At 39.5% G+C, this 24,496-nt stretch overlaps 1 protein-coding gene across 1 annotated transcript in view; it reads right to left on the minus strand.

Annotated features, from left to right (window-relative positions):
• The window catches only part of F13A1 (coagulation factor XIII A chain), a 198,692-nt gene extending 174,988 nt beyond the window's left edge, over positions 1-23,704 (minus strand). Inside the window, exons 1-2 of the mRNA XM_036766459.1 lie at positions 23,635-23,704; positions 19,480-19,627 (exon numbers count right to left, since the gene is read on the minus strand). Of these exons, the coding sequence (XP_036622354.1) occupies positions 19,480-19,609 (130 nt within the window). The 5' untranslated portion in view covers positions 19,610-19,627; positions 23,635-23,704. The remainder of the gene's footprint in view (positions 1-19,479; positions 19,628-23,634) is intronic.
• Between the last annotated feature and the right edge of the window lie 792 nt (positions 23,705-24,496).

Raw genomic sequence — 24,496 nt, forward strand, 5'->3', positions numbered from 1 at the left:
CTTCTCATCTCTACCAATTCAATTTAATTTGACAAACATGTTTAAAGTGGGGGAGATACAGAGTTAAAATATGATTGTACTAGCCCTTAAGAACCTTACAGTCTATCAAGGAAGGAAGCAAGCAACAATGAATATACACAATAAGATATGAAAAATACATTAGACAACTGCAAACAAAGTACTATGTGAGGCCTCAGAGAAAAGGCCCTCATTAATTACTACTTTAATAAGCTTGGATAAATCATGTATTTCTGTTTTAGATTCTCCATCTTTTAAAAATGGGGAACCTTCCAAAGATATATTGAAGAAAAACTGTACTATTGGCTGTATTCACCATCTATCTCTTCAAGAAGTATCAAGCAATACCACTTTCCCCAAAACAGACTCTCCATGATGTAAGACAGATTTAGGCTTTCTTTTTTGTTGTTAATTTTTTTGAATGAATTTTTTTATTTTTAGTTTACAACACTCAATTCCACAAGTTTTTGAGTTCCAAATTTTCACCCCCTTCCTCTCCTCCCCCAAAACGGCATGTAATCTGATAGAGGTTCTACATATACTTCATATTAAACTTATTTACACAACAGTCAAGTTATAAAGAAGAATTATAACCAGATTTAGGCTTTCAAAGGAAAAGTTTTCTGAGAACTAGACTGTCCATGAGTAGAAAGGGCCACTTTAATGGTCATCTAATCCAATCTTTTCTTTTCTCTCTATACCCCATCACTGGGTAACCTCATCAGCTCCCGTGGGTCCAATTATTATCCTTATGCAAGTTATTCTTAGGTCTATATTTCCATCCTGAATCACGTTGAAGAGCTTAAGTCCCACTATACCAACTGCTGGAGGACATTTGGAACTGTATATCCAATAGTCATCTCAAACCCAACATATCTAGAACAGAACCTATCTTTTCCTCCAATCCTATCCATCTTCAAAATTTCCCAATTTCTATTGAGAGCACCTCCATTTTGCCAGTCACTGAGGTTCACAATCTCAGCACCATCCTTGGCTCTTCACATCCCCTCACCCCATAGATATAAGCTATTGCCAAATATCATTGCTTCTATCCACACAATGTCTCTTGCAATCATCCCTTCTCTCCACTCACATTGCCAGCGCCCTAGTTCAGGCTCGAATCACCTGGATTTTTAATAGCTCCCAAACTAGTCATTTTGCCTCAAGTTATCAAGTATCTACTTATTCTGATCCATCCTCCACACAGCTACCAATGTAGTTCTCCTAAAGTATAGGTATGACTATGTCATCTCTCCTCTTACTCGACATATAAAATGAACTCCATTACTCTATTACCTCTTTGTTGTCATCCAATCATTTCTCAGTTGTGTCTGACTCTTTGTGACCCCATTTGGGGTGTTCTTGGAAGAGATACTAGAGTGGTTGGCCATTTCCTTCTCCAGCTCATTTTACAGATGAGGAAACTGAGGCAAAGAGGGTTAAGTGACTTGCCCAGGGTCACAAAGCTAGTAAGTATCTGAGGCCAGATTTGAACTCAGGAAAATGAGTCTTCCTGATTCCAGGCCTAGCACTCTTTCTCCTGCATCAGGCAGCTGCCCCCCATTGCCTCTAGGATCACATATAAACTCCTATTTAACACTTAAAGCTCTTAATGACCTTGCCCCATATTACCTTTTTAGTCTTATTTACACATTATCCCTCTCCAAGCACCATATAAATAGACATTACTGGCCTTTGTGCTATTCTTCACATGTGACAATTCGTCTCCTCCCCATATGCTTTTGCACCCCCTGTTCCTCATGCTTAGAGTGCTCTTTTCCTCACTTTTACCTCTTAGAATCTCTGGTTTCTTTCAAGACAGAGCTCAAGCACTCTCTTTTCCTATTCCCTTCTCTGCCCCCCACCACACATGCCCCATTCCAAGTGCCTTCGTCATCCAAGGTCACCTCATATATATTTTGCATGTGTTTTATTTCTACCTACATATGTACACATTGTTTCCCTCAATAAGATGTAAGCTTCTTGTAAGACATAAGGCCAGGGCTGCTTCATTTTTTACTTTATATGCCTGGCTCGTAGTGGGTATTTAATGAAAACTTATCAACTGCTTAATCTCTTCATTTTTCAGATTAGGAAAACTGAGGCTCAGGAAGCAGATCTGGGATTAAAACCCAAAGCCTCTGATTTTGAATACAGCACTCTTTCCAATTAAACAGGCTTTTTAAAATCAAAGACTAAAGATGTTTTAAAATAGCAGCACAGCGTGTTTTTTTCACAAGTGCTACAAAATGGTCACCAGAATCTTTAGCACAATCTTTAGCAAAACCGAAAAGCAACCAGCATGTAAAGAAAGCCTGAAACTCCTCAAACAAACAGAAGATGAATTAATTAACATTCAGGATTTGGGGAGCCACATATAGTAAAATAAAAATCTTACTTAATGTATCTTTTCATACACTTCAACTCCCTAACAATTTTTATAAAAGCCAGAAGATAAAATAACTTTTTTAGTAATCTCAGATAGTCATAGAAAAGTCATTTCCTTTACAGTGGAGTCTCTGCATATTGTTTTATTTTGAATTTAAGAAATATTGCAGTTTTATGTTGAAAACTTTCAGAGCTTTTTCTAATGATACTGAACATGTTCATTAAAATGTGGAAAAGATCTATACTGAAGGAAGAGACATACAGTTATTTAGTGCACCTAGAAGAATGCTAAGACAGGTAGAGACAGATATTACATATAATGACAGTAAGAGATTTCATATTCTTTAGGGAAGCCCTGGGATGATCAGCAGCTCTGGTGTGAGGGGTGCCAAGCCCTTTTCAGGGCTGCTCATCCCCCTTTGGTGTTCTCCTGATTCACCTGGCTCTCACCTGTGGCTCCAAGAAGCTAGAGCATGCACAGTGGTCACACCCTGGTAAAACTGTCACCGCAGACCGGCTAAACCAAGCTGAGGGTAACCAACAGGTCTCAAACCCATTGGTTAGTTACGGGCATGTCTACCCCAAGCTGAATGTATGGATAAGAACAATTTGTTCCATTGGCCATGAAGGTGGCTGAAGCAAGCACTGTGGAGAGCTTAGGGATTGGTCAGAGATCAAAGACGTCAAGGTCGTCCTCTGCATCCTGGGCCATTGCCAATCATCTTGACTTTTGTCTTGCCGATGGACTTAGATGACTCAGGAAGAGAGAATGAGGCTGACAACTTTGTGCAATTCTGCCTCACTTAAATCCGATTGAGTCAAGAGTCAAGACATCACTCCATGAAGTCATTGGTCCTCTTCAAAAATGAGGGCCAAACAACAATTAGGTTTAGTGAGCAAATGTCTAAGAGAACTACACTGAGGAGAATATGTCTGCATTTGTATATTGTACAATACTCATTTTCCTAACTAATTAAAAGTAAGTCTCTATAGTAAGTGGTTCTCATTAGGTAGAAAAAAAGGCATGTATAGGATAGCAAAATATAAAAGTTAATGATCATATATCTGCTAATATCTGGAGTATGAATAAATAAGCATGTTTATGAACTACAGTTCTTTTTACATATGTGTTTTGAACTTTGAGTAACTGTTCTAAATAACTATCTTGAGCAAGGCTGTAGCATATACACAGACACTTGGCTACAAAGATCAAATAGATGGGGACTTGGGGAGACACCATGAACCTTGAACAGAGTCATAATAGTGATCAATCAACAAGTATTTATTAGTTGCCTACTATTTGCCAGGTGCTGATCCTGGCAGCAATAGTGAGTCACTGGAGTCTATTGAATGGCAGAGTGGTTGTTGGTGGTAGTGATGTAGTGGTGGTAGCAATGGTGGTGGTGATGCTGTATGATGTAGTCAGGCCTACACTTTCAGAAGATCACTTTGACGGCTGAGTTGAGGAGGGGAGAGACTTTGGCAGGGAGATCAATCAACAGACTATTGCAATAGGCTAGGTGTCAGGTGATAAGGGCCTATCCCAGGCAGTGTCAGAAGAGAGAAGGGAGGCTGTGAGAGATGTGAGAGATGGTATATAGTAATAATAGACAGAACTTGACAACAGTTAATATATAGGCGGTGAGAAAGTGAGAAGTCAAAGATGATACCTACATTGTGAACCTGGAAGGCAGTATCCTTCACAGTAATAGGGAAGTTACTAAGTGAATAAGAAAGAAAGAGGATGAGTTTAGTTTTGGACATGTTAAGTATTAAGACGTCTCTGGGACATTCAGGCTGAAATGAGCAATAGTCAGTTTGAAATGTAAATGCTGGGGGTAAGCAGAGAAATTAGCAATAGATAAACAGATTTGGGAATCATCAGCTTAGAGTTGGTAACTGAATCCATGGGGGCTGGTGAGATCATCCATGTTATGTCAATGTGACCCAACATCACATTAATTTTATTACTCTGTTGACACATTTTGAGCTTGGAATCCACTAAAAATGCAGATTTTTTTTCTGAAGAATTGCTGTCAAGTCAGTCACGTATTCTTTCTATCATACCCATAAAGATGAGCTTTTGAGCCCATATATAAGACTTTATATTTGTTGCCATTACATTTCATCTTGAAGGACTCTCATAGGGAAGAGGGCTTAGATTTATTCTGTTTGATTCCAGGGGACAGAAATAGAAAAATGAGTAGAAATTGCAAATAGATGTTTAATGGGAAGAAAATATTTCGTAACATTTTTAAGGGTCAAAACTTATTACTTCATTGGTATAGTAATCTATGCGTGCATTAATTCTACTCTAAATGCAGATTAGCAACTGGCCTGTCTAGAGAGTCATCTGAGGTTAATATAAGGTTAAATGATTTGCTAATGTGTGTCAAAAGCAGGGTTTGAGATCACATCTTCCTGACACTATAGTCATCTCTCTATCCACTGCTCCATGAATGTTTCAGTTAGAGTTCTCCAAAGGTACAGTGTGCTCCCTTAAGAAATACAGTCTATATTATGAAAATATGCTTAGGGTGAAGGCATATGCAGAACCTATACTGGATTGCATGCCGTCTTGGGTGGGGAGGGGGCAGGAGAAGGAGGGGGAGAAAATTTGAAACAAAAACTTGAGGAACTGAATGTTGTAAACTAAAACTAAAAATTAATTAATTAATTAAAAAAGAAATACAGTCTAGAGACTTGGATGACCATTTCTGAGAATCCTGGAGAGGAAATTTTCAGTCAGGTAAGGGTTACACTAGCTATGCCTCTGAGGTCCTCTCCACTCTATGATGCCCTCTATCCAATCTCGTTAGAGAACTGTACAAGCCTTCAGCCACTGGCAGGTAGATAGACTCTGACAGAGAAAGCCAGGTTACTATAGGCTACATGTAGCCACATTACTTTGGAGAGGCTTATAAAGGAATCAACTGTGTGGATTTCTGAGTTCTGTGCAGATACTAGGTCCTCGCACTTCCCCAGTGGGATGTACTTCTCTTGGGAAATGCCTGCCCCTCACCACTTTCCATGTCATACACACACAGACACACACAGACACACACACACACACACACACACACACACACACACATATCTCCCCAAGACAGATAGATTCTACAATGCCACAAAGTGCTGTACCTCCTTTGTGTAATGGTAGGAAGCAATTCCCCAATAAAGGAAGTTATCTTAAGATGGCATGGGTATTTTAGTCACCTTCATGATAGCCGAGATTTCCTCAGAGACACAGTTATTTAGTGCACTTATAAGAATGCTATGTTTGGGGGAGGGGAGATGAAAAAGATGGAGAGGAGGAAGGAGAGAGAGAGAGAGACAGAAAGACAGAGAGACAGAGACAAACAGACAGACAGAGAGATAGAGTGAGAGAGAGGATAAATAGAAAGGAATGGAGAAAGAGGGAAGAGAAAGAGAGAAACAGAGAGAGCCAGGGCCAGAGAGAGACTGAGATTATTTTTAAAGTAGGAAAAGGGAAGAGAGATGCCACTGCCTCTTGGTTTCCTGTTTCCCTTTTACGATGGTATTTAATCAAAGTAGAAAAAAATGAGACCCTAGGTTGTTGTTGCTGTTTTTTAGTTTGTTTTTATCCGAAGAAGAATTTGGTAAATTAAGTACTATGACATAATACAAACGTCAGAATATTTAAGTTTAATTCTTTGCCCTAGCATCATAAATCAGGTGCCACAATATGATGTTGTGGAGGGGAGGCCAGTTTTGCTCTATGCCCTCCCGCAGCTTCTGGATGGGTCTGAAGGCAAGTATCCCATGCTGCGAATATTCTGGGAGAGAGGCAATAAAGTAAATATGGGCTAAACCCCCACATGGAGCTCCCCAGTAACCTGGCTGCATGGCTGTGGAAGCCTAACAACTCAATTACTGAGCTGGAGCCCTTTGGAGCTATGCCTTGCTGGAGACATGCCATGAGACTTGAGGGAGTGCACGAGGACGCCTGGAGCCTTCTTGCATGTCTCTGCAGGAGTCTGCTCCTACAACACCTAGGACAAAACTGGCTCAATGAAGATGGCTTTATCCTTCTTTTCTTTGATCCTTATAGAATGAGAGCTGGATTTGGAGTCGGGTGATTGGGTTTCAAGTCCAAGCTCTGCCATGTATCCCTCTGTATAACCTGGGGGCAAGTGTCTTAACCTTTCTGGGCCTTGGTTTCTGCATCTGTAAATTGAAAAGATTTAACTAGATGACTCCTAAGGTGCCCGCTAGCTCTAAATCTATGATCCTACGTTCCTGAAGCAAGGCCCTTTGGCCTTGAATTTGTCTAGGTCATTCCATTATTATTGAATTAAACTGGCAGGAGTCGAAGAGGAATAAGGATTTGCCCAGAAACCATTTTCTCGGTCTGATTTTTCATTGTCTTGGCTCAGCTCTAGGGCACTCCTCTCCATGAATCCTTATGTCTTTATCAAAATTCATTCACAGTGACTGAAACTTGAATTATTTTTTCATGTCATGATTACTGTTTTGATTTGGGTCACACTTCTCACTTTGCTTTTGAATTATAAATCTATCCAATCCTCTGGTATGTGTCTCACTTAACCTTCTCTGCCGCTATCTTCCTACCCAAACAAAACTTTAACCATCTGTGCTAAAAGCCTCTAAGAGGATCTTACTTCTATTGGAACTGGAATTTCCCAACTGTAAGCAAAGCTCCGGCTGTTGGCAAAAGCAAGGTCTCATGAGAAAGGTATTTTGTGGATCTGTAATTCATTCTAATGTCAATCTCACTGACAAAAGATTAAAATTCAATTCTGCTCTGAACATCAATCATAGTACAAGCACAGTCATAGCCCTGAGAAAAATATGGTTCCAGTTAGACTGTTCTATGGGCTTTCAGAAAGGCCTTTTAAACAGGCATAGTGCTTAATGAGTTAACCTGGCTAGAGTACTATAGTAGGTCAATATTGCAACCCGCTTCCTAGCTTTATTTTTACCCTGCCTCATCATAGCACATATTCCCTAAAGAGTACTTCCCTTCCATTATGTTGTGGTCTGTGCTTAATTCTCTAGACTGACGTTTGCAAGTTTACCACTCCTAGAGGCTCTATATCTTCTATAATGTTGTGTTCTCAGTGCAGAACCACTCTCAGAAGGATGTGACTTCTCTTATGTGTTGTTTTTTGTGGCATAGTGACTAGGATGCTGGCTTTAGAATCAGAAAGGCCTCAGTTCAAACCCTATCCCAAGCCCGTACTTAACTGTGCTACCCTTGACAAGTCACAACCTGTCTAAGCACCGTTTTCCTCATCTGTAAAATGGAGACTAAACAGTGTTCCACAAAGTTGTCATAAAGAGCGAAAGAGATAATGTATATAAAATGCTCTGTAAAATTTAAAGTACTCTAACGCATCAGTCACTATTATACAAATTACTGAAAACATAAGTCTTCTGAACTCTTCATTAATCTACTTTAATGGAGAGGAACACTGACATGGATAATCAAAAGCAGTAGATTTACATTAGGTAATTTTCACTTTGCTTTGGAATATACCATATGAATTTTTTAAATGAAGATTTATTTTGCTGGAAATTTTTTGCCTTATAATAAATTATCTCTCCAGAACTAGGCTACCTGGAGGAAGTCTTCTGAAACACAGATAAGAATCAGAAAAGGAAAAAAATACCAAAAAGCTTGTCCTAAAATCCACACTCTGAAGTTCACGGACTATTACATTCATTTTGCACACAGTTCTAACCTCTCTTGGTTGTCTGATTTCCAATGCCGCAGGTCACCAAAGTTGGGAAAGGAAAAGAGGGCAGAGAGACTGCGTCAGGAAGACACAGTGAAACCTTGAAGACATAACAGCTTAATAACAAGGGAGAACATAGAAAAATACAAAAGATATCTGGAAGAACTAAAAAATTACAGCAATCAGAACATAGGGATGATAGTTGACCCATAGAAGTAAATGAGATTCCAAAAGAGGGAGAATGTAGAGAGCAGAGAAGAGGATCCTAGACAGAGCACTGAGACACAAAGGTGGAAGAAGTATGATAATCTGTCCAAAGGAACCAAGAAGACAGTGTCAGACAAGTAAAAGGAGGAGGAGGAGGAGATGAGAAGACAGAGGGACAGAGAGAGACAGAGTCAGAGAAAACAGTGAGTCAGAGGAAGAAAACATAGAAAAGGAGGAGGAAAGGAAGGAGGAGGAGAGGAGGAGGAAAGTGAAGGGGGAAAAAGAGGAGGAAGAAGAGGAGGAGGAGGAAAAGGAAAAGAGAAAGAAGAAGAAAAACAAGAAGGAGGAAGAAGAAGAGGAGGAAGAAGAATAAAAAAGGAGGAGAAAGAAGAGGAGGGGGAGTAAAAGAAGAAGAAAAACAAGAAGGAAGAGGAAGAAGAGATGAAGGAGAAGAAGGGAGAGGAAGAAAAGGAAAAGGAAAAGGAGGAGGAGGAGGAAGAGGAGGAGGAGGAAAAGGAAAAGAGAAAGAAGAAGAAAAACAAGAAGGAGGAAGAAGAAGAGGAGGAAGAATAAAAAAGGAGGAGAAAGAAGAGGAGGGAGAGTAAGAGAGGAAGAAGAAAAACAAGAAGGAAGAGGAAGAGGAGATGGAAGGAGAAGAAGGGAGAGGAAGAAAAGGAAAAGGAGGAGGAGGAGGAAGAGGAGGAGGAAGAGAAGGATGAAAACATAAATAGGAGAGATAATCCAGGATGAAAAGATAATCAATAAGGTTAAACACTGAGGAAAACTCAATAAGAATGAGGACTGAGATAAGACTGCTGGATTTAGCAATTAAATCATTGATAAACTTGGGAAAAAAGTTTGTTGAGTGTTGGGGTCAGAATCCATGTTGTAAGGGGTTGAGAAGTGAGTGGGCAATAAAGAAATAGAAGAAATGAGTCTAGCCAGTTGTATTTTGTTTATTTGTTTTAGGAATTTTAGCTGTGAAAAGAAGAAAACATTGCAAAAATGAAGGAGATCTGAACGTGTTTGGGGAAAGAGTCATTGATAGAGATTAAACAGAGTGGGGACTGGATCAAGGGCACGTGTTGAGGAGCTGGCATTGACAAAAAGAAAGGGCACCTCTACAATGAGAACAAAGGAGAGAATGGATGATGATGTAGAGAGCATTTTTTAGAACAGAATTAGGGAGAGGAGGGAGCTCATGACACAATCTCAATTTGTCAATAAAGTAAAAGGTGAGGGATTTTGCTGAGAGGAAAAAAAAGGGATGGTGTAGATGGTTTGAGGGGGAAAATGAAGGTTTACAACACACTCAATGCCGAGTGTGATAATTAATCAGGGAAGAAAGACCAAAAAAAAAATTTCCATGCAGTGGAGTAGGCCCAGCTGATACCAAATGATATCAATCTGCAGTTGACCCAGTTAGCATGATTTTACCACTTCCTCCAACTGAATTCAGCAATATACAATTAAAAATGGAAAAGAAGATAATGAAGTTAATCCAGAGCTGGGATTGAGTGGCTAGTGGGCACAGTGGATAGAGTGCCAGGCCTGGAGTCAGAAAGACCTGAGTTCAAATCTGGCCTCAGATACTTACTGTCTGTGTGACCTTGGGTAAGTCATTTAACCCTGTTTGCCTCAGTTTCCTCATTTATAAAAATGAGCTGGATAAGAAAATGGCACACCACTTTTCTGCCAAGAAAACCCCAGATGGTGTCACAAAGTGGCAGATATGACTGAATCAACTCAACAACAGCTAGCAGGTATGGAACAAGGAGGAAAGAATTCAAATAGCGTAAAAATTCGAACACAGTTGAACTATCACCTATTGATCCAAGTGCTGTCCTTTGAGGGGCCAATAAGAAGTCTAATCCCTTTTTCACTTGATAATCTATATGTCCTCTTTAGACAGGTAGATGTGGGTAGAGTGCTGGGCCTGGAGTCAGGAAGACTTGAGTTGGAATCTGGCTGGATTCAGACATTACTTGCTGTGTTATCCTAGGCAATTCACCTAGCCTCTTCTTGCCTCAGTCTCCTCAATTGTAAGAGGGGAATAATTATAGCACCCACCTTCCAGGATCACTATGAGCATCAAATCAGATAATATTTTAATGATGATCCATGGGCAAGAAGTAGCATAAGGAATATCATTAAGGAAGTGCATGATCATGAAAGAAAGTATTGTGGTCTTGTAGCAAGAGTAAGGGATAGCCAAATGCTATGTTAATTAACACAAAATATAAAAAAAGTGTCAAACAGGGGGATCTTGAATAGATTTCAGTGGATCTATGAGCTTGGATGACAAAAATTACAACTTTATTTTCACTAACTTCTAACTGAAGTTTGGCATTTCCTTCAATCATTTGAAGACATTCTGAAGAGGCCATAGGATTCACCCTGCTGCCAAAGGGGTCCATGACATGAAAAGAGTGAAGAACTCCTGCTGTAAAGCAGGGTCTCCAGCACCTTGGGTAGATACTCTGTGAAGGATCTATGGGAGAACATGGATGGGACAGGGTGAATGGGTGGCGATCTGCCTTAATGAAGGGAGTACCCATGTTGATGAGATGCCAGCTCTACCAATATATTCCTTACCCTCCAGTTACTCGCTCCTCTCTGTATTGGATTATCCCCATAAGTGGAATGGCCTTTCTCCTCATCTCCTCCTGTTGAAATCCTCTTCCTTAAAGTTGACACCTCTTTGCATGAATATCCACCTCTCTGATCTCCCTAGCTGGTGACATTCCATCTCTGCCCAAATATTCTTAGATTCCTTTGTTTTGACTTTTCCTTTGTTTCATAAGCATCTACCCTGCGTCTTTTAACACACCATATTTTGTTTATCAGATGGTAAACTCGTTATGAGCAGGGACTATATTATTTTTCAGCTTTGTATGCCCAGACACTACATAATACCCTGCACATATTAGGAGCTTAATAAGCATTTCTTGAATTAAACTTAAGTTAGGTTTTGGTTGTTTATTTTATTCTTTAATTTGTAAGAATATTCACAACCTGATTCCTCCAAAAAGCAAATCCTCCCCTCCTTGTTACAATAATAGGTACTTAATAAGTGCTTGTTGATTGGTTGAAAAGACCATTTGGTTCACAAAACTTTAATTTGTACACAATTCTCCAAGAATACATCTATTGTGGGAAAAAGTATGCTGATAAAGATGGTGGTGGTGATGAAGATGATAGTTTTCACTGTCAATATCAATTGTAACATATCAAGTCAAAACAGCACAAATATATGTGTGTACACACACACACACACACACACACACACACACACACACACACACGTCCAGGCTCATGATTTCATCAGTGTGAAGAATCTTCATTGTAGAAATTATCTCCACTGATGCAAATCAACATCTTCTTTGTAACAGGAAAGTTGCCTGGGCCAGTGACAGGTTAAATAAATTGCCCAAGTTACTTAAGAAAGTAAGTTACTTAGTTAAGTAACTAGCCCAAGTAGCTAGTATGTGTCAGTCAGGCTTTGGCCTCAGGCCTGGGAGCTCCTAAGGCTAGCCCCCTTTGTTCATTAAGCCAACTTGTCTTATGACATTTTCCAGGTAAAAGCAAGATTAAAATATTTTGAGTATATCAAACCAAAGACAACCGTTCTAAAGAGAAGAGATTACTAGGGTTTCCAGTTCTTAACTACTTAGAAATGATTTAAGAAGGACTTTAGGCAATGCTTTTGAGAAAATTTAATTTTAACTTTGGGCAAAGGATTGGAGAACTATAATGTGATATCAAATGGTCTTTTCGTACTTCATTCCATTTTGTTAATATTACCATATTATTTCACAAATATAGGGTGTCCAAAAGATTTTAATGCAGTTATAAGATTTAGTACTTTAAAACTGCGCAAAGATTTTTGGGGCACCCTCTATTAGCATAATAAGCAAACCTTTCTAGGAGGACATAACAACTCAGGAAGGAAACTATGGTGTCATTCAAAGACAGGATAGGGAAAAAAAGAAGTAAATATCCATCCTCCCCCCCCCCACACACACAAAAACAAACACAAATTTTGAGTGTGACAGGTATTCAGGTACTTGGAAAGTCTGGAAAGTTTGAAAGGGTCTCCAGAAGTCCAGCGACTTCTTAAAATAGCATAATAGTAACTATAAAATGTAATGGAACTTAAGAAAAAGACAAATGGATGTGATGGGTAGAAAGAAAGAAGGAAAGAAGAAGCCACTGAATGTATTTAGTCTAAAAATTACAGAAAAAAGCAAAGGAATTGACAAAAGTATCAGTGGGGGAAATGAAGGTTATGGTCCTATTCATTAAGCACCATTGTTCCCAGTGGTGCCCACAGAGACCAATGTGCAATCAGAACCAAATACATGATGAATATTCAATGTTTTGTGTGTGTTTTTAAATTTTTGCTTGTATTTCTGAAATGTCTGGGAAGCAGGCATTAAGAAGAAGAGAATGTCTCTAATGATCCTAAATTTTCTTTTGAGTTGATTTTAATTTTTTTAATTTAATTTATTTTATTCTGAATTTTAAGAAATAAAACAAGCATTTTCATAACATAGCAGAATAGAAAAAGATGATTGTACATGAAACTGCAATCTATTATGTACAACTTGCTATTAATTTTAAATATATAATAAAGTTATCATGTAATTTTCTTTTTTCCTTTTTTTCCCTCCCTAGAGATGGCTACCATTAGACACAAATATGTGTGTGTGTATATAAATATATTTATATGTATATAAAATAATTATAATTATTATATATTATATATGTACCTATAATATATAATTATGTTATGTATAAGATATTAATATATTGTGTATATAATTATATATACATTTATAATATATAATACTTATAATTATTTTACATATAATATATAGTATTTTAGTATAGTATATTATTTAATATATAGTATATTTATATTTATGTACATATATAGTATATATACAAACATATCTATCTATCTATCTATATATATACATATGTAAAGCCATTCTATAAATACTTTTATTTATCACCTCTTACTCTGGATGCATATAACATGTTCCTCTACATGTCTTCTATTAGTAATTTGTAGATTGTATGCTTCAGAGGATCATAGATTTAGAGCTAGAAGAAATCTTAGAGGTCATCTACCCTAAGCATATTCATATTATAGATTAGAACCCTAGAGAAGATAAGTGACTTGCACAAGGTCACGCAGGTAGCATATGGCAAAGCCAGGATTTTAACCCAAATCCTCTGGCTCCAGATCCAGCATCATCTGCTCCTTCATATCACAGTGATTGACCAGCACTATGTCTTACACAAATCAGGTCCTCAATAAAGAAAGTGTTGATTTACCCTGGGGCTTCTTGCCAAAAAAGCCTATCACCTTGTGATGATTGGTGATGACTCTTTCCAAACTTAGTTTTTTATCTTTAGAAAAAGATACAGGGTCTGCTGTCACAGGGCCAGTACTTGAACACTGGCTTGGTAGGAATTGCCAGAACATTTACTCTGTTGGCACAGTCTTTACTCACCCAAGATCATCACCATGGTCCAATGTTGACTTTGATCTTTGGAGGAACCAGTGTTTACATTATTAAGAATTGAGAGATTTGCAAATTATCTGGATAACTTGGTCATTCCATGCTAGGAAAAGGACCTGACTTAGCCAGATTGCATGTCTATATCAAGTTAACTGATGAGATTTCATTTTGTGCTCTGAAGACAGAACTACTTTTCCGTTTGTATTCACTATACCAAGGTCATAAGCTAAATAGTGCAGCTACCACACAAAACAATTTTTATTGCTAATAAAGCAGTGTTGAATCAGTCACAAGGACCTGAGCTGATTTTTTACATCATTAAGTGCCCAGCTAAAAGTATCTTTGTGAGTGCAGATGGATTATCCAAAGTCCAAGTTCCCTGATTGAGTTTATATTGTAGTCAGCTCAATATTAGTGCTTGACATACAAAAATACCCAATTTGGTGTGAATTTTTATAATTCTTTTTCTAACTTTAATCACACTGGGAAAGTGGAAGGTGGGGTGTGGTGAATTGCCTTACTGAGATGGAAGAATATCCTATAGCACTATCTCTTTGTGAGAATAATCCGTAACTATGTACTTTCTGAAGTCATGACTTATGGGCCTAATGCGTTTAGTCATTAAATTTAACTGGAGGTAGAGTTCTAAACTAGGAAACAGCAGGTGGCACCAGGATGACTGAAGTGAGTATCCTGGCCCTGAGACTCACTTGTTGACCTTGAAGTATGGTTCAGCAAAAGTGTATTGATTCTAGATTCAGAGGACCTAATCAAGTCAAATCAACAAGTGTTAATTAAACACCTACTAGAGTGAAGGGGACAAGCATTTATCTAGTGCCTACTATGTGCCAGGCACTAAGTGCTTTACAAATATCTCATTTAATCCTCACAACGATCCTGTAAGGTAGGCACTATGATTATTTCTATTTTACAGGTGAGGAAACTGAGGCAAACAGTGGTCAAATGACTTGTCTAAGGTTATATAACTAGTAAGTGTCTGAAGCTGGATTTGAATCCTGATATTCCTGACTCCAGGTTCAGTACTGTATCTGCCACCTCAGCATGCCGGGCACCGTGCTCAATGTTGGGAATACAAAGAAAGCCAAAAACAAATAGTCCCTCCTCTCGAGGAGCTTATTGTCTAATTGGGTAGACAACATGCAAATAACTATATGCAAACAAGATATATACAAGATAAATTGAACATAATGTCAGAGGAAAGGCACTAAGATTAAGGAGAAAGCCTGAATAAGTCAGTTCCTTGAAGAAAGTAGATTTTAGTTGAGACTTCAAGGATGTTAGAGAGGCCAGGAGGGGCAGATAGAGAAGGAGAGCGATCCAGGTATCAGGGATGGTCAGCGAAAATTACTGGAGTCAGGAGACAGAGCGCCATGTTAGAAGAAATGCAAAGAAGCCAGTGTCAAAGGAATGGGTTTCACAAGGGAAGATGGAGGAAATGGAGTTTTTTACTTAGGTCTTTGTTCTTCCTGGTGCCTAAGTCACCTTCCTCTCTTGAAATTTTTGCAAGGTACATTAAATTGCTTGTACGTTAAATAAGCACTCAGATTCTATTTTCTTTGTGTTATGCTTAATTGTGTATGTAAGTTTCATGAGGGCAAGGACTATATCATATAGTATAGTGTACAGAGTAAGGGATTTACAAATATTTGTGAAACACACTAATGATGGGTAGCTAGGTAGTGAAGTAGATAGAGCACCAGGCATAGAGTCAGGAAGACCTGAGTTTACCTCCTAGTTGTGTGACCCTGGGCAAGTCACTTAACCCTGTTTACCTCAGTTTACTCATCTGTAAAATGAGCTGGAGAAGGAAATAGCAAACCACTCCAGTATCTCTGCCAAGAAAACCCCAAATGGGGTCACGAAAAGTCAGATACGACTGAACTGAACTGATGGTACTCTCTGGTAATAGGTCCAAGTGGTGAGGGAGGCATATGTTCTCTTTCTGGACACTAACAAACTACAGGAATAATGTATTAAGCTCTGAAAGAGGTAGCTTCACATCTTACCAGCAGGAAATGACTTAGAGAAAATTGGGCATATTTAGTACAAGGAAACCCACAGTGCTAATTATTTTTAACCACAAAACAGAAGTCTGGATGTTAGGGGCCTATTAGCTTACTTATACCCTTCTTATTCACAAAAGTTAGCATGCAGCAGTTCTCAGGGCCCAGCTATTCTGGATTCCCTGCTGTGCTTCTTAAAGATCTCCGATACTTCTGACATTTACTTTCACAGACTCTTAGAAGTGGATGAAACCTCAGAGGTCATCTGGATCCAGTCAGCATCTGAATAGGAATCCCTTCTAGAGGATGTGATGATGCTGGCCCAGTGGCCATTCATCTCTCAGGGGAATGTATCCCTCAGGGGATCATTTGAGCTATAGTTGAACATTGGTCAATCAATTGCACAAAAAATACAATCAATTTAAATGACTCTAAATTCAATCTGGACTAGATGACCTCCAAAGACCCAACCAGCTGGAAATCCTAGGACTCGTTTATTTGCCCGGGCTTCTGTGTTTGTTTTCTTTTTAAACTGAGTCACCTGAATTAACTGGTTGTTTGGGAGAAGGGGGGTTGAAAGGAACTTTTGACATAATCTTAGGCTTCAAGTTTGAGGCACCAGAATTTCTGTCAAGTCACATATGCTGGCCTCAGAGAAGGAGCTCTAGGCAACAGTTTCTTGGCTAACAATGATCTCTCTTCACTAATGCACTGTCAGGGCCAGGCAAAATTCTGAAAGAAGTGAGCAAATTTCTGGGGTTCTCCAATTTAACTTTCTACTCTCTTTTTTTTACCTTTTTAGTCATAACTCTCATTTGTAGTTTTTAAGGTTTGCAAAGTGCTTTGAATATATTTTCTCATTTGATCCTCACATCAACCCTGGAAGGCATGTACTATTGTTACTTCCATTTTAAGGGAAACTGAGACTAAGAACAGCTAAGTGGCTTGCTCAGGTCATACAACTAGTAAGTATCAGGGACAGGATTTGAACCCCATTCTCGATTACAGGGATAGGAGACATCATGGCAAAGGCAAAAGGGCAGGAGATGGTGTCATGAGTTCAGGGCACCACAAATAGTCCACTTTGACTGGAAGGCGGAATCGTGTCTCACCTTCCAGGCCGTGCTAAAGAGTTTGTACTATTTAGGAGGCCATACAGAGCTCCTGAAGGGTTTTTGAGTAGAGAAGTGTTGCAGTTAATCCTGTACCTTAAAGAGATAATTTGGCAGCTGTGTGAAGAATGCATAAGAAAAAGGAGTGGCTGCTAGAAGGCACACAAATTAGGATGTTAGATGTTGTCCTCAACCCTTCCCTTTCCTTCAGCCCAGTTTGGCAATCAGCTGACAAATTATGCCATTTCAACCTCACAATATCTCTTGCATGTATCCCCTTCTCATACACATGCAACCACTCCCTTCTTAGGTCAGCAGGTCCTAATCACCTTTCCTTTGAACCATTGTAACAGCCTATAATTTGATCTCTCTGTTTCAATCCATCCTCTGCACCATTGCAAAAATGATTTTCCTTAAGTCGATGTCAGACAATGTCGTTGCCCTATTCAATAAAATTCTTATGGTTTACCATTGGCTTTAGGATCAAATGTAAATTCCTCTTCTTGGCATTTATACCCCTTTATAACCTGGCTCAAACATACCTTTCTAGCCTCACTACATATTAGTCTTCTTCCCATACTCTTTGGTCCAGCCAAATTGGTCTTCATGCTGTACCTCATACCCAACACATCATCTACCTTCTCCATGTAGAGAGAAACAAGGGCCCAGGATAGAGCTTTAAGGGACACCCAAGTTTAGTGGAGAAGGAATGACATCTGTGATACAAGCAGAAGCATTAGTCTTCCTGAGAAAAGAGACACATCCTCCTCTTAAATTTGAGAAAAGTTAGAATTTAAAGCATGCAGACTTCTGAAGGAGACAGAATTGGGGTTAGGGAAGCCTTCTTAGCACTCTGCAAGTCATCACCAGAAAACCATGTAAGAGGCACCCTGCTCTTTGTTCTGGCACTCTGACAAGGCCTAAGGAAGAGTGTTTGGTGCCTGCTGGAGCACTGGTTGTCTTTTTGGTTTCATCATTGAGTTGCTGTCAAGGGGCACCCAAGCCTAGATATCTCTGATGCCATTTAACAACACAGTTGAGGCTCCCCTTGGGGACCGGGAAGCTGTCCCTTATGATATAATAAATATCTCAGAGACTTATTCTATGCATTAGGAGAAACACCCGGCATAATAAAATACCAGTCTTGAAGTCACAAAGACCCATGATACTTGCTTGGTGACCATGGGAAAATGACAATGCATCTAAGCCTCAGTTTCCTCATTCATAAAACGAGGAAGGGAAGAAAAGGGGAAAGGAATAAGAATTTGTACAGAGCCTACTATGTGCCAGGCACTGTGCTAAGTGCTTTTACAACAAATATCTCTGATATCTCAAATATCAGAGCTGGAAGAGACCTTAGAAATCATTCAGTCCAACCACTGTCAACTTACAGGTGAGGAACTGAGGGAAAGAGACTTGCTTGGGACCTGTCTGTGGTGGAATTTGAACCCAGATATTCCTGGATGAAGTCCAATGCTCTATCTATCACACCACCATAAGTCTCAGCAAGCTCACAGGGACTTTGTGAAGCTCAAACATTAAGGGTCCCCAGAGGTCATAGTGTTTAACTTAATTATTTTACAGGTAAGAAAACTGAGGCTCAATATTAAGTCTTGGCCAGGTAGTAAATGGCAGAGCCAGGGATAGACCCAAGGTCTTCTGATCCCAATTCCAGCACTAATTCCACTCATAAAGGGAGTAAAGTATTTCGCAAATTTTAAAATACTACATATTTTTTGTCATTTATTATCTATCTCTTCTCTCCTTTCCTCCTTCCTCCGCCCCTTTCTGGCAAAGAGGACAGTAGCCAACTCATGCCTTTAAACAGTTAAGGTTTTTTTGATTGCGGTGAAGGTACCACAAAGCCCCTGGGTAAATATCCTGATCTACCACAGTAAGATGAATGTTCACATCTTGGTGAAAACCACCACAAACCACACTCAACAGCAAAACAGAAAGGAAAGCTCAAATTTCACCAGGGAGAATGAGAACTAGCCACTGAGTGTGGGATGCACCAAGGTGGCATTCAGAGGAATGAGAGGGAAGTTTCCAGAGTATCACCCAAGGATCAGTTGTTAAATCACCCCACCACTGATGCCAATGACCCTGAGAGTGACCAGTCCTAAGGAGCCTACCCTAGCCAGTCCCTCATGATGAGGACAACAGCTTGCACCGCCTTTTCTTTTTCAGGATGTTTTTGCCCTGGAAATAAATAAAGGGCTTGTATTCCATCCCCGTCAAGGTCTGGCACCTTTCCTAGCACTGAAATTCACAACAAACTAAGGAAGGATGAGGTACCAGCCAGACTAACAAAACAACCATGATGGTTTGAATAGAGAGTCTTTTTTCATTGGTAGGTTGGTAAAAGAGGGCTTGGTCATTCTTACTCAGTTTGGCAAGAAGAATCATAACCAGGCTTTGGGAATGAGGAGACACAGGGCCAGTCAGCTTTCAGACTGTGTTATGATATGTGCCATACCTTGTAGTTGAACTCCCCTGGGCAAGAGGCCCACAATCTCCATGGTGGGGAGCTCATCCTCTTCTGCATTGGAATTGTTGGGTGGCACAGCTCTCCTGCCCGAAAAGGCTGGCCCGGTACCTTCAGACATTGTCGGCTTTATCAGCTCCTTGAAATGAAAAGCAGGCAGAAAAAGATACATGGAGTGAGTTATATTTGAGAGATTCAAAAATAGAGGGAGATTTATCAGCGTGCAATGGCACTTGAGATACACATCTTTAGTTTCACATAAATAAAAAACTGAGACAGCAACAAGCATCAATTTAATGATGGAGTACAACTCCCCAAGGGCTTAGAAGATAGTTTGTGCTTGTCAAAACATGAAAAGTTGGGGGAGGGGGAGACATTTCCGTAAGGGGGCTTACTTGAGGAAATGAAAAATTCTAAAGATTTCATGAATTAGGGTTATTTTTCCCCATTCCTCAAAGACATTACTTCTCTTGAGATTTTATTATATATATAGATATGTTCATATATGTGATGTGGATACATAAATATACAAGGTAGAGCAATAATCGAATGTGACTGGCTTATCACAAGAATTCCGGATCAGGTTGTCACCAGATAAATTACAAAAGGGTTGTCTTTAACAATTCCAGACATTAATTAATACAGATTAGGTAGAGCAGAGGATAGATCACTGGACTTAGAGTCAGGAAGACCTGAGTTCAAATGTGGCCTCACATGCTTAATATTTCTGTGACCCTGGACAAGTCACTTAACCACTTGCAGCCTCAGTTTCCTCATCTATAAGATGAGAAAAATGCCTCCTACCTCACAGGGTTGTTGTGAGGATCAAATGAGATAACATTTGTATGGTTCTTTGCAAACCTTTAAGTGTTAAATATATTTTAGCTGTGATGATGATGATAATGATGACAAGGATACTGTCATCATTACTGTCATCACTTTACTTGCAAAAATTCAGCACCCACAGAATATCTAACAAGATGACCTGGTGGCTAAAATTATAGATCAGAAATTCATTAGCTTTCCTAAAATGTCAAATCCCCATACTAAAAATAGAGAGTTCAAATATCCTTGAAAATTCAACAACCACCACAACAAATTGTACTGGAATTGGAGCATTACTAGATATAAAACCTTAGCTTGCACACAACACTCATCTGCTAAAATTTAAGAATAATTTTTTTAAATACATATTGCCATGACAAATACTGATGATCTCCAAGTCACGTGGATGAAAAAGATTTTATAATATTGAGACCTAACAAAAGAAATCAAAACCTGTGGGAAAAGGATGAAGTCTATATCCTTTCCATCATCCTGACTGCTGTTGGAGACATCTTTAAAATGCTCCCAGTGAGCCTATTGAAGGTGAGCAGCTAGGTGATAAAGTCGATGGAGTGCCAAGCCTAAAATCAGGAAGACTCATCTTCCTGAGTTCAAATCTGGCTTCAGACACTAACTGTGTGACCCCTGTTTGCCTCAGTTTCCTCATATGTAAAATGAACTGGAGAAGAAAATGGCAAACCACTCTAGTATTTCTGCCAACCCCAACAAATGGGGTTACAAAGAGCTGGGCTCCACTGAAATGACTCAGCAAAACAACACTATCTAAGTATCAACTACAGTTACTCATCTCATTTCCATCATTCCTGATGGAGTTCAGATAGGAATGGTCCTCGGAGAAGATACTATCCTGCTATTATTCCTTTAGATTTAATATTCCTTTTTTACTGATATATTTATTTCTATTTCCTCTTCACTTCCAAATATATCCCTTCCCTCTCACCTTCCCAGAGAGCCAAAGAATGAAACAAAGAGTGAAAAAGAGGAGAAGAAAACAATTCAGCAAAATTAACCCATGCATCAATTTAATCTGACAATATATGCAACTTTCTATATCCATAGTCCCCAATCTCTGAAAAGAAAAGAGGGCTCGTTTTCTTAACTTTTCTAGTGCTTAGTATGATGCCAGTCACACATCAATAAATGCTTGTTGATGTCTTCAGAGTCAAGCTTGGTCATTGTAATCACACAGGATTCAATCTCAGGGTTTTTCTTTTTCTTATTGTTCTTTTTGCAATTTTTATTTTTATTCATTTTGAGCTTAAATATATATTTAATGTTCTGTGAATTAGTGCACAGGTTTATAAAATAATGACCTTTTGTACCTAAATAAAAGTTTGGAGAAGCAAACTTGCCTTCTATTGTGTTCAGTCCTGTCCAACTCTTCTCGATTCCATTTGGCATTTTACAGGATTAAGTGACTTGCCCAGTGTCTCACAGCTAGTAAATGTCTGAAGCCAGATTTGAACTCAGGTCTTCCTTATTCCAGGTCCGGTGCTCTATCTACTTTACCACCTACCTGTCACTTAGTGCCTAGCATTTTATATAGCATTTTACATATGTTAATTCATTTGATCATTTGACTGTCAAGCAAAATGAGGTAAATGGAACAGGTCTTTTAGTGGGCAGGGGAGGCAGAGAACTGGTGTCTGACCCTGTGATTTCATTGATTATGAAGCTTCGACAGTTCTTCAGTTAATAATCTTAGTGAGTTGAACAGGACACTGAGAGGTTGAATGAGTGGGCTAGGGTCATACAGCTAGTACATCAGAGGGAGAGAGAGTACTTAGGACATTCTATTTCTAAGCAAAGCTCTCTATATACTCCATTCCAATGCCTCTCAGGGTAGGCAGCATCATTTTTGGTTTTTTGCTGGTGAGTATATAGACTCAAAAAGGTTAAATAACTTACCCAAGGACATACATTAGTAAAGTGGCAATAAGATCTAATCCCAGGGCTTCTGTTGCTTGAAAATATTTCTGGAATGTTTCCTTTGGAATTATCTTCTGGGATGGTCTACAAGGCTCACATGAAAACCAGTATACTAATTAAATCACTATAATTTCTTACTGTTGAGTATACTGAATGAAGTTCTATCTAAATGAAATTTTGAAGGAGCAATTCCAGAAATGTTTCAATTAACATCATTGGATTAAGTGTAGAGTTTCTCAAGGTGACCACTCTGAAGGGAACAACCTATTTTTGCATAGGTATACTCTATCATTCTTTTTTTTAATGAATATCAAACATACAGTTAAGCTAGACATACAAACGAGTACTGGATGGCTGAGGGGGAGAAAAAGAAGACTGGGGAAGAGACAGACCATTGGGAAGAGAAAGAAGAGAGGAAGGTATTAAGAGGGAGAGAAAAGGGGAGTTACAAAGGAGAGAAAGCCTGTTATCTGGAAGATAGATGGGGAGAGTGCGTTAGGATTCACTAGGGCGCAATTGGGTTTTTCTCCTACTGATTTGGGAAACCTCCGGCTCAGAGGCTGTTGATCTGGAACGGAAAAAGAATGAGATATGGGAAGGAGGAGGGTCTTAATATTAAAGAGTGTTTGTTGTGGATTAAGTTCATAAAAAAAATCGAAAGAGAAAAGAAAGAAATTGAAAGAAGACGCCATCAGCTTGAGGATGAAAGACCAAAAAATGACAGTTTGCAGGGGTTCCAAGAGCCCCGAACTGTACAAGACCTGGGGAGAAGAGATTTCCCTTCAGGGGCAGGGTGGAGTTTATTTCTGGTAACGCTTGAACATACACGGAGGAGAGATTCAGAGAAACCAGTCTGGAGCCTGGACCATCCCAGTTCCCAGTTCATCTTATCGAAGTTGCTCAGAAGCGCACAAGCAGTCAAATCTCTTCTTTCCTGCTAACCTCCACCAGCCACGCACACCAACATCTCCAACTCCCTCCCTCCTCGCCCTGCACCCGCGCCTTGGAGCGCACAGAGTAAACCCCAAACTTAGCCCCAACATAAGCAAGCTTTAAGAATTCCTTCCTACAAACTTGATAGAAAGTGGCCCTTTTGTGGTCTAGGTCAGAGTTGGTGATGAAAGAACAAACGGACCGGAATTAGAGAAAGTGGCCGCTTTTTAAAGAGTTCCCCTCTCCTCCCACGCAAGCAGCAGCAGCAGCAGCAGCAGCAGCAGCAGCGCATCCCTGCTACCAGGAGAAGGCTAGGCTCCAGCTACCGCAGGAGCCCAGGCAGAGAGGATGGGTCACACCTGGGCATAAGCAGGTCAGAGTTAAGGGTTCCAGGATGAGAGAAATTTGCTTTAATTTTTATCGTGTGTTCATTTTTACCTGTTGGTTTGAGGCTCTCCTGAGCTCGCTGTTCTCTCCTCCTGAGACTCCTTGAGACTACAAGCTGGACAGAGTCCGTCAGGGAAAGGACAGAAATACCAGAAGTTGGGGGCTCTTAAGTAATTTAAAGACTTCCCTCTCTTCCTTTTTCTTTTCCTCCCTCCCCCTCTTTGAGAGGGTTGGGTTTCCTCCCTCCCTAACATCTGGAGCCAGGATTTCAGTCCACTCCCATTCATTCACTTCTATCTTCCTTATTCCAATGAGATTCTACCCTTCCCCTCTTTCATTTCTGACATATGTCAGAAGAAAGCTTCTCTTGTCAATCTTCCTAAAAGTTCATCTTAATTTCTTTAGTCTGCTTCTCTTTACTCTACACCCTATATCATCCCCCATGCTCTTCTGCAGCCCCTGCGCTGTTTTTCACAGTATAAATAGTCTGAAGTATTTAGAAATTAACTTTCATGGCTTGAGAGAAGAGAAGGATTGCACACCTGCAAACACATTGAGTAGCCATTTGTGACAGTGTGTCAAACAAGTGTGGCATATGACAATTGTGACACAAAACAAGACAGAGAAATAAAGTTGAGACTATACAGGTATTCTCTTGAATCAGCCAGCCAGCCTCAACCGTGACCCAGTCTTCACTTCTTGCAGCACCTGGAATCAATAATGTGTAACCCAAATACAGGCAGGGATATGAAGGCACAGACCATTTCCAGGAAAGTTTGGAAAAACACAGGCTTACACATTTTTAATAAAAAATTTGAAAAGCAGGAACCACTTCCCCAAGGTTTCTTATTTATTACCCCAATAAATTTTCTATTTATTTCATTTCAAATACTCAAATCATGATGATCTTAAG

Source organism: Trichosurus vulpecula, chromosome 1, assembly GCF_011100635.1.
Source record: "Trichosurus vulpecula isolate mTriVul1 chromosome 1, mTriVul1.pri, whole genome shotgun sequence".
In the NCBI taxonomy this organism is placed as follows: Eukaryota; Metazoa; Chordata; class Mammalia; order Diprotodontia; family Phalangeridae; genus Trichosurus; species Trichosurus vulpecula.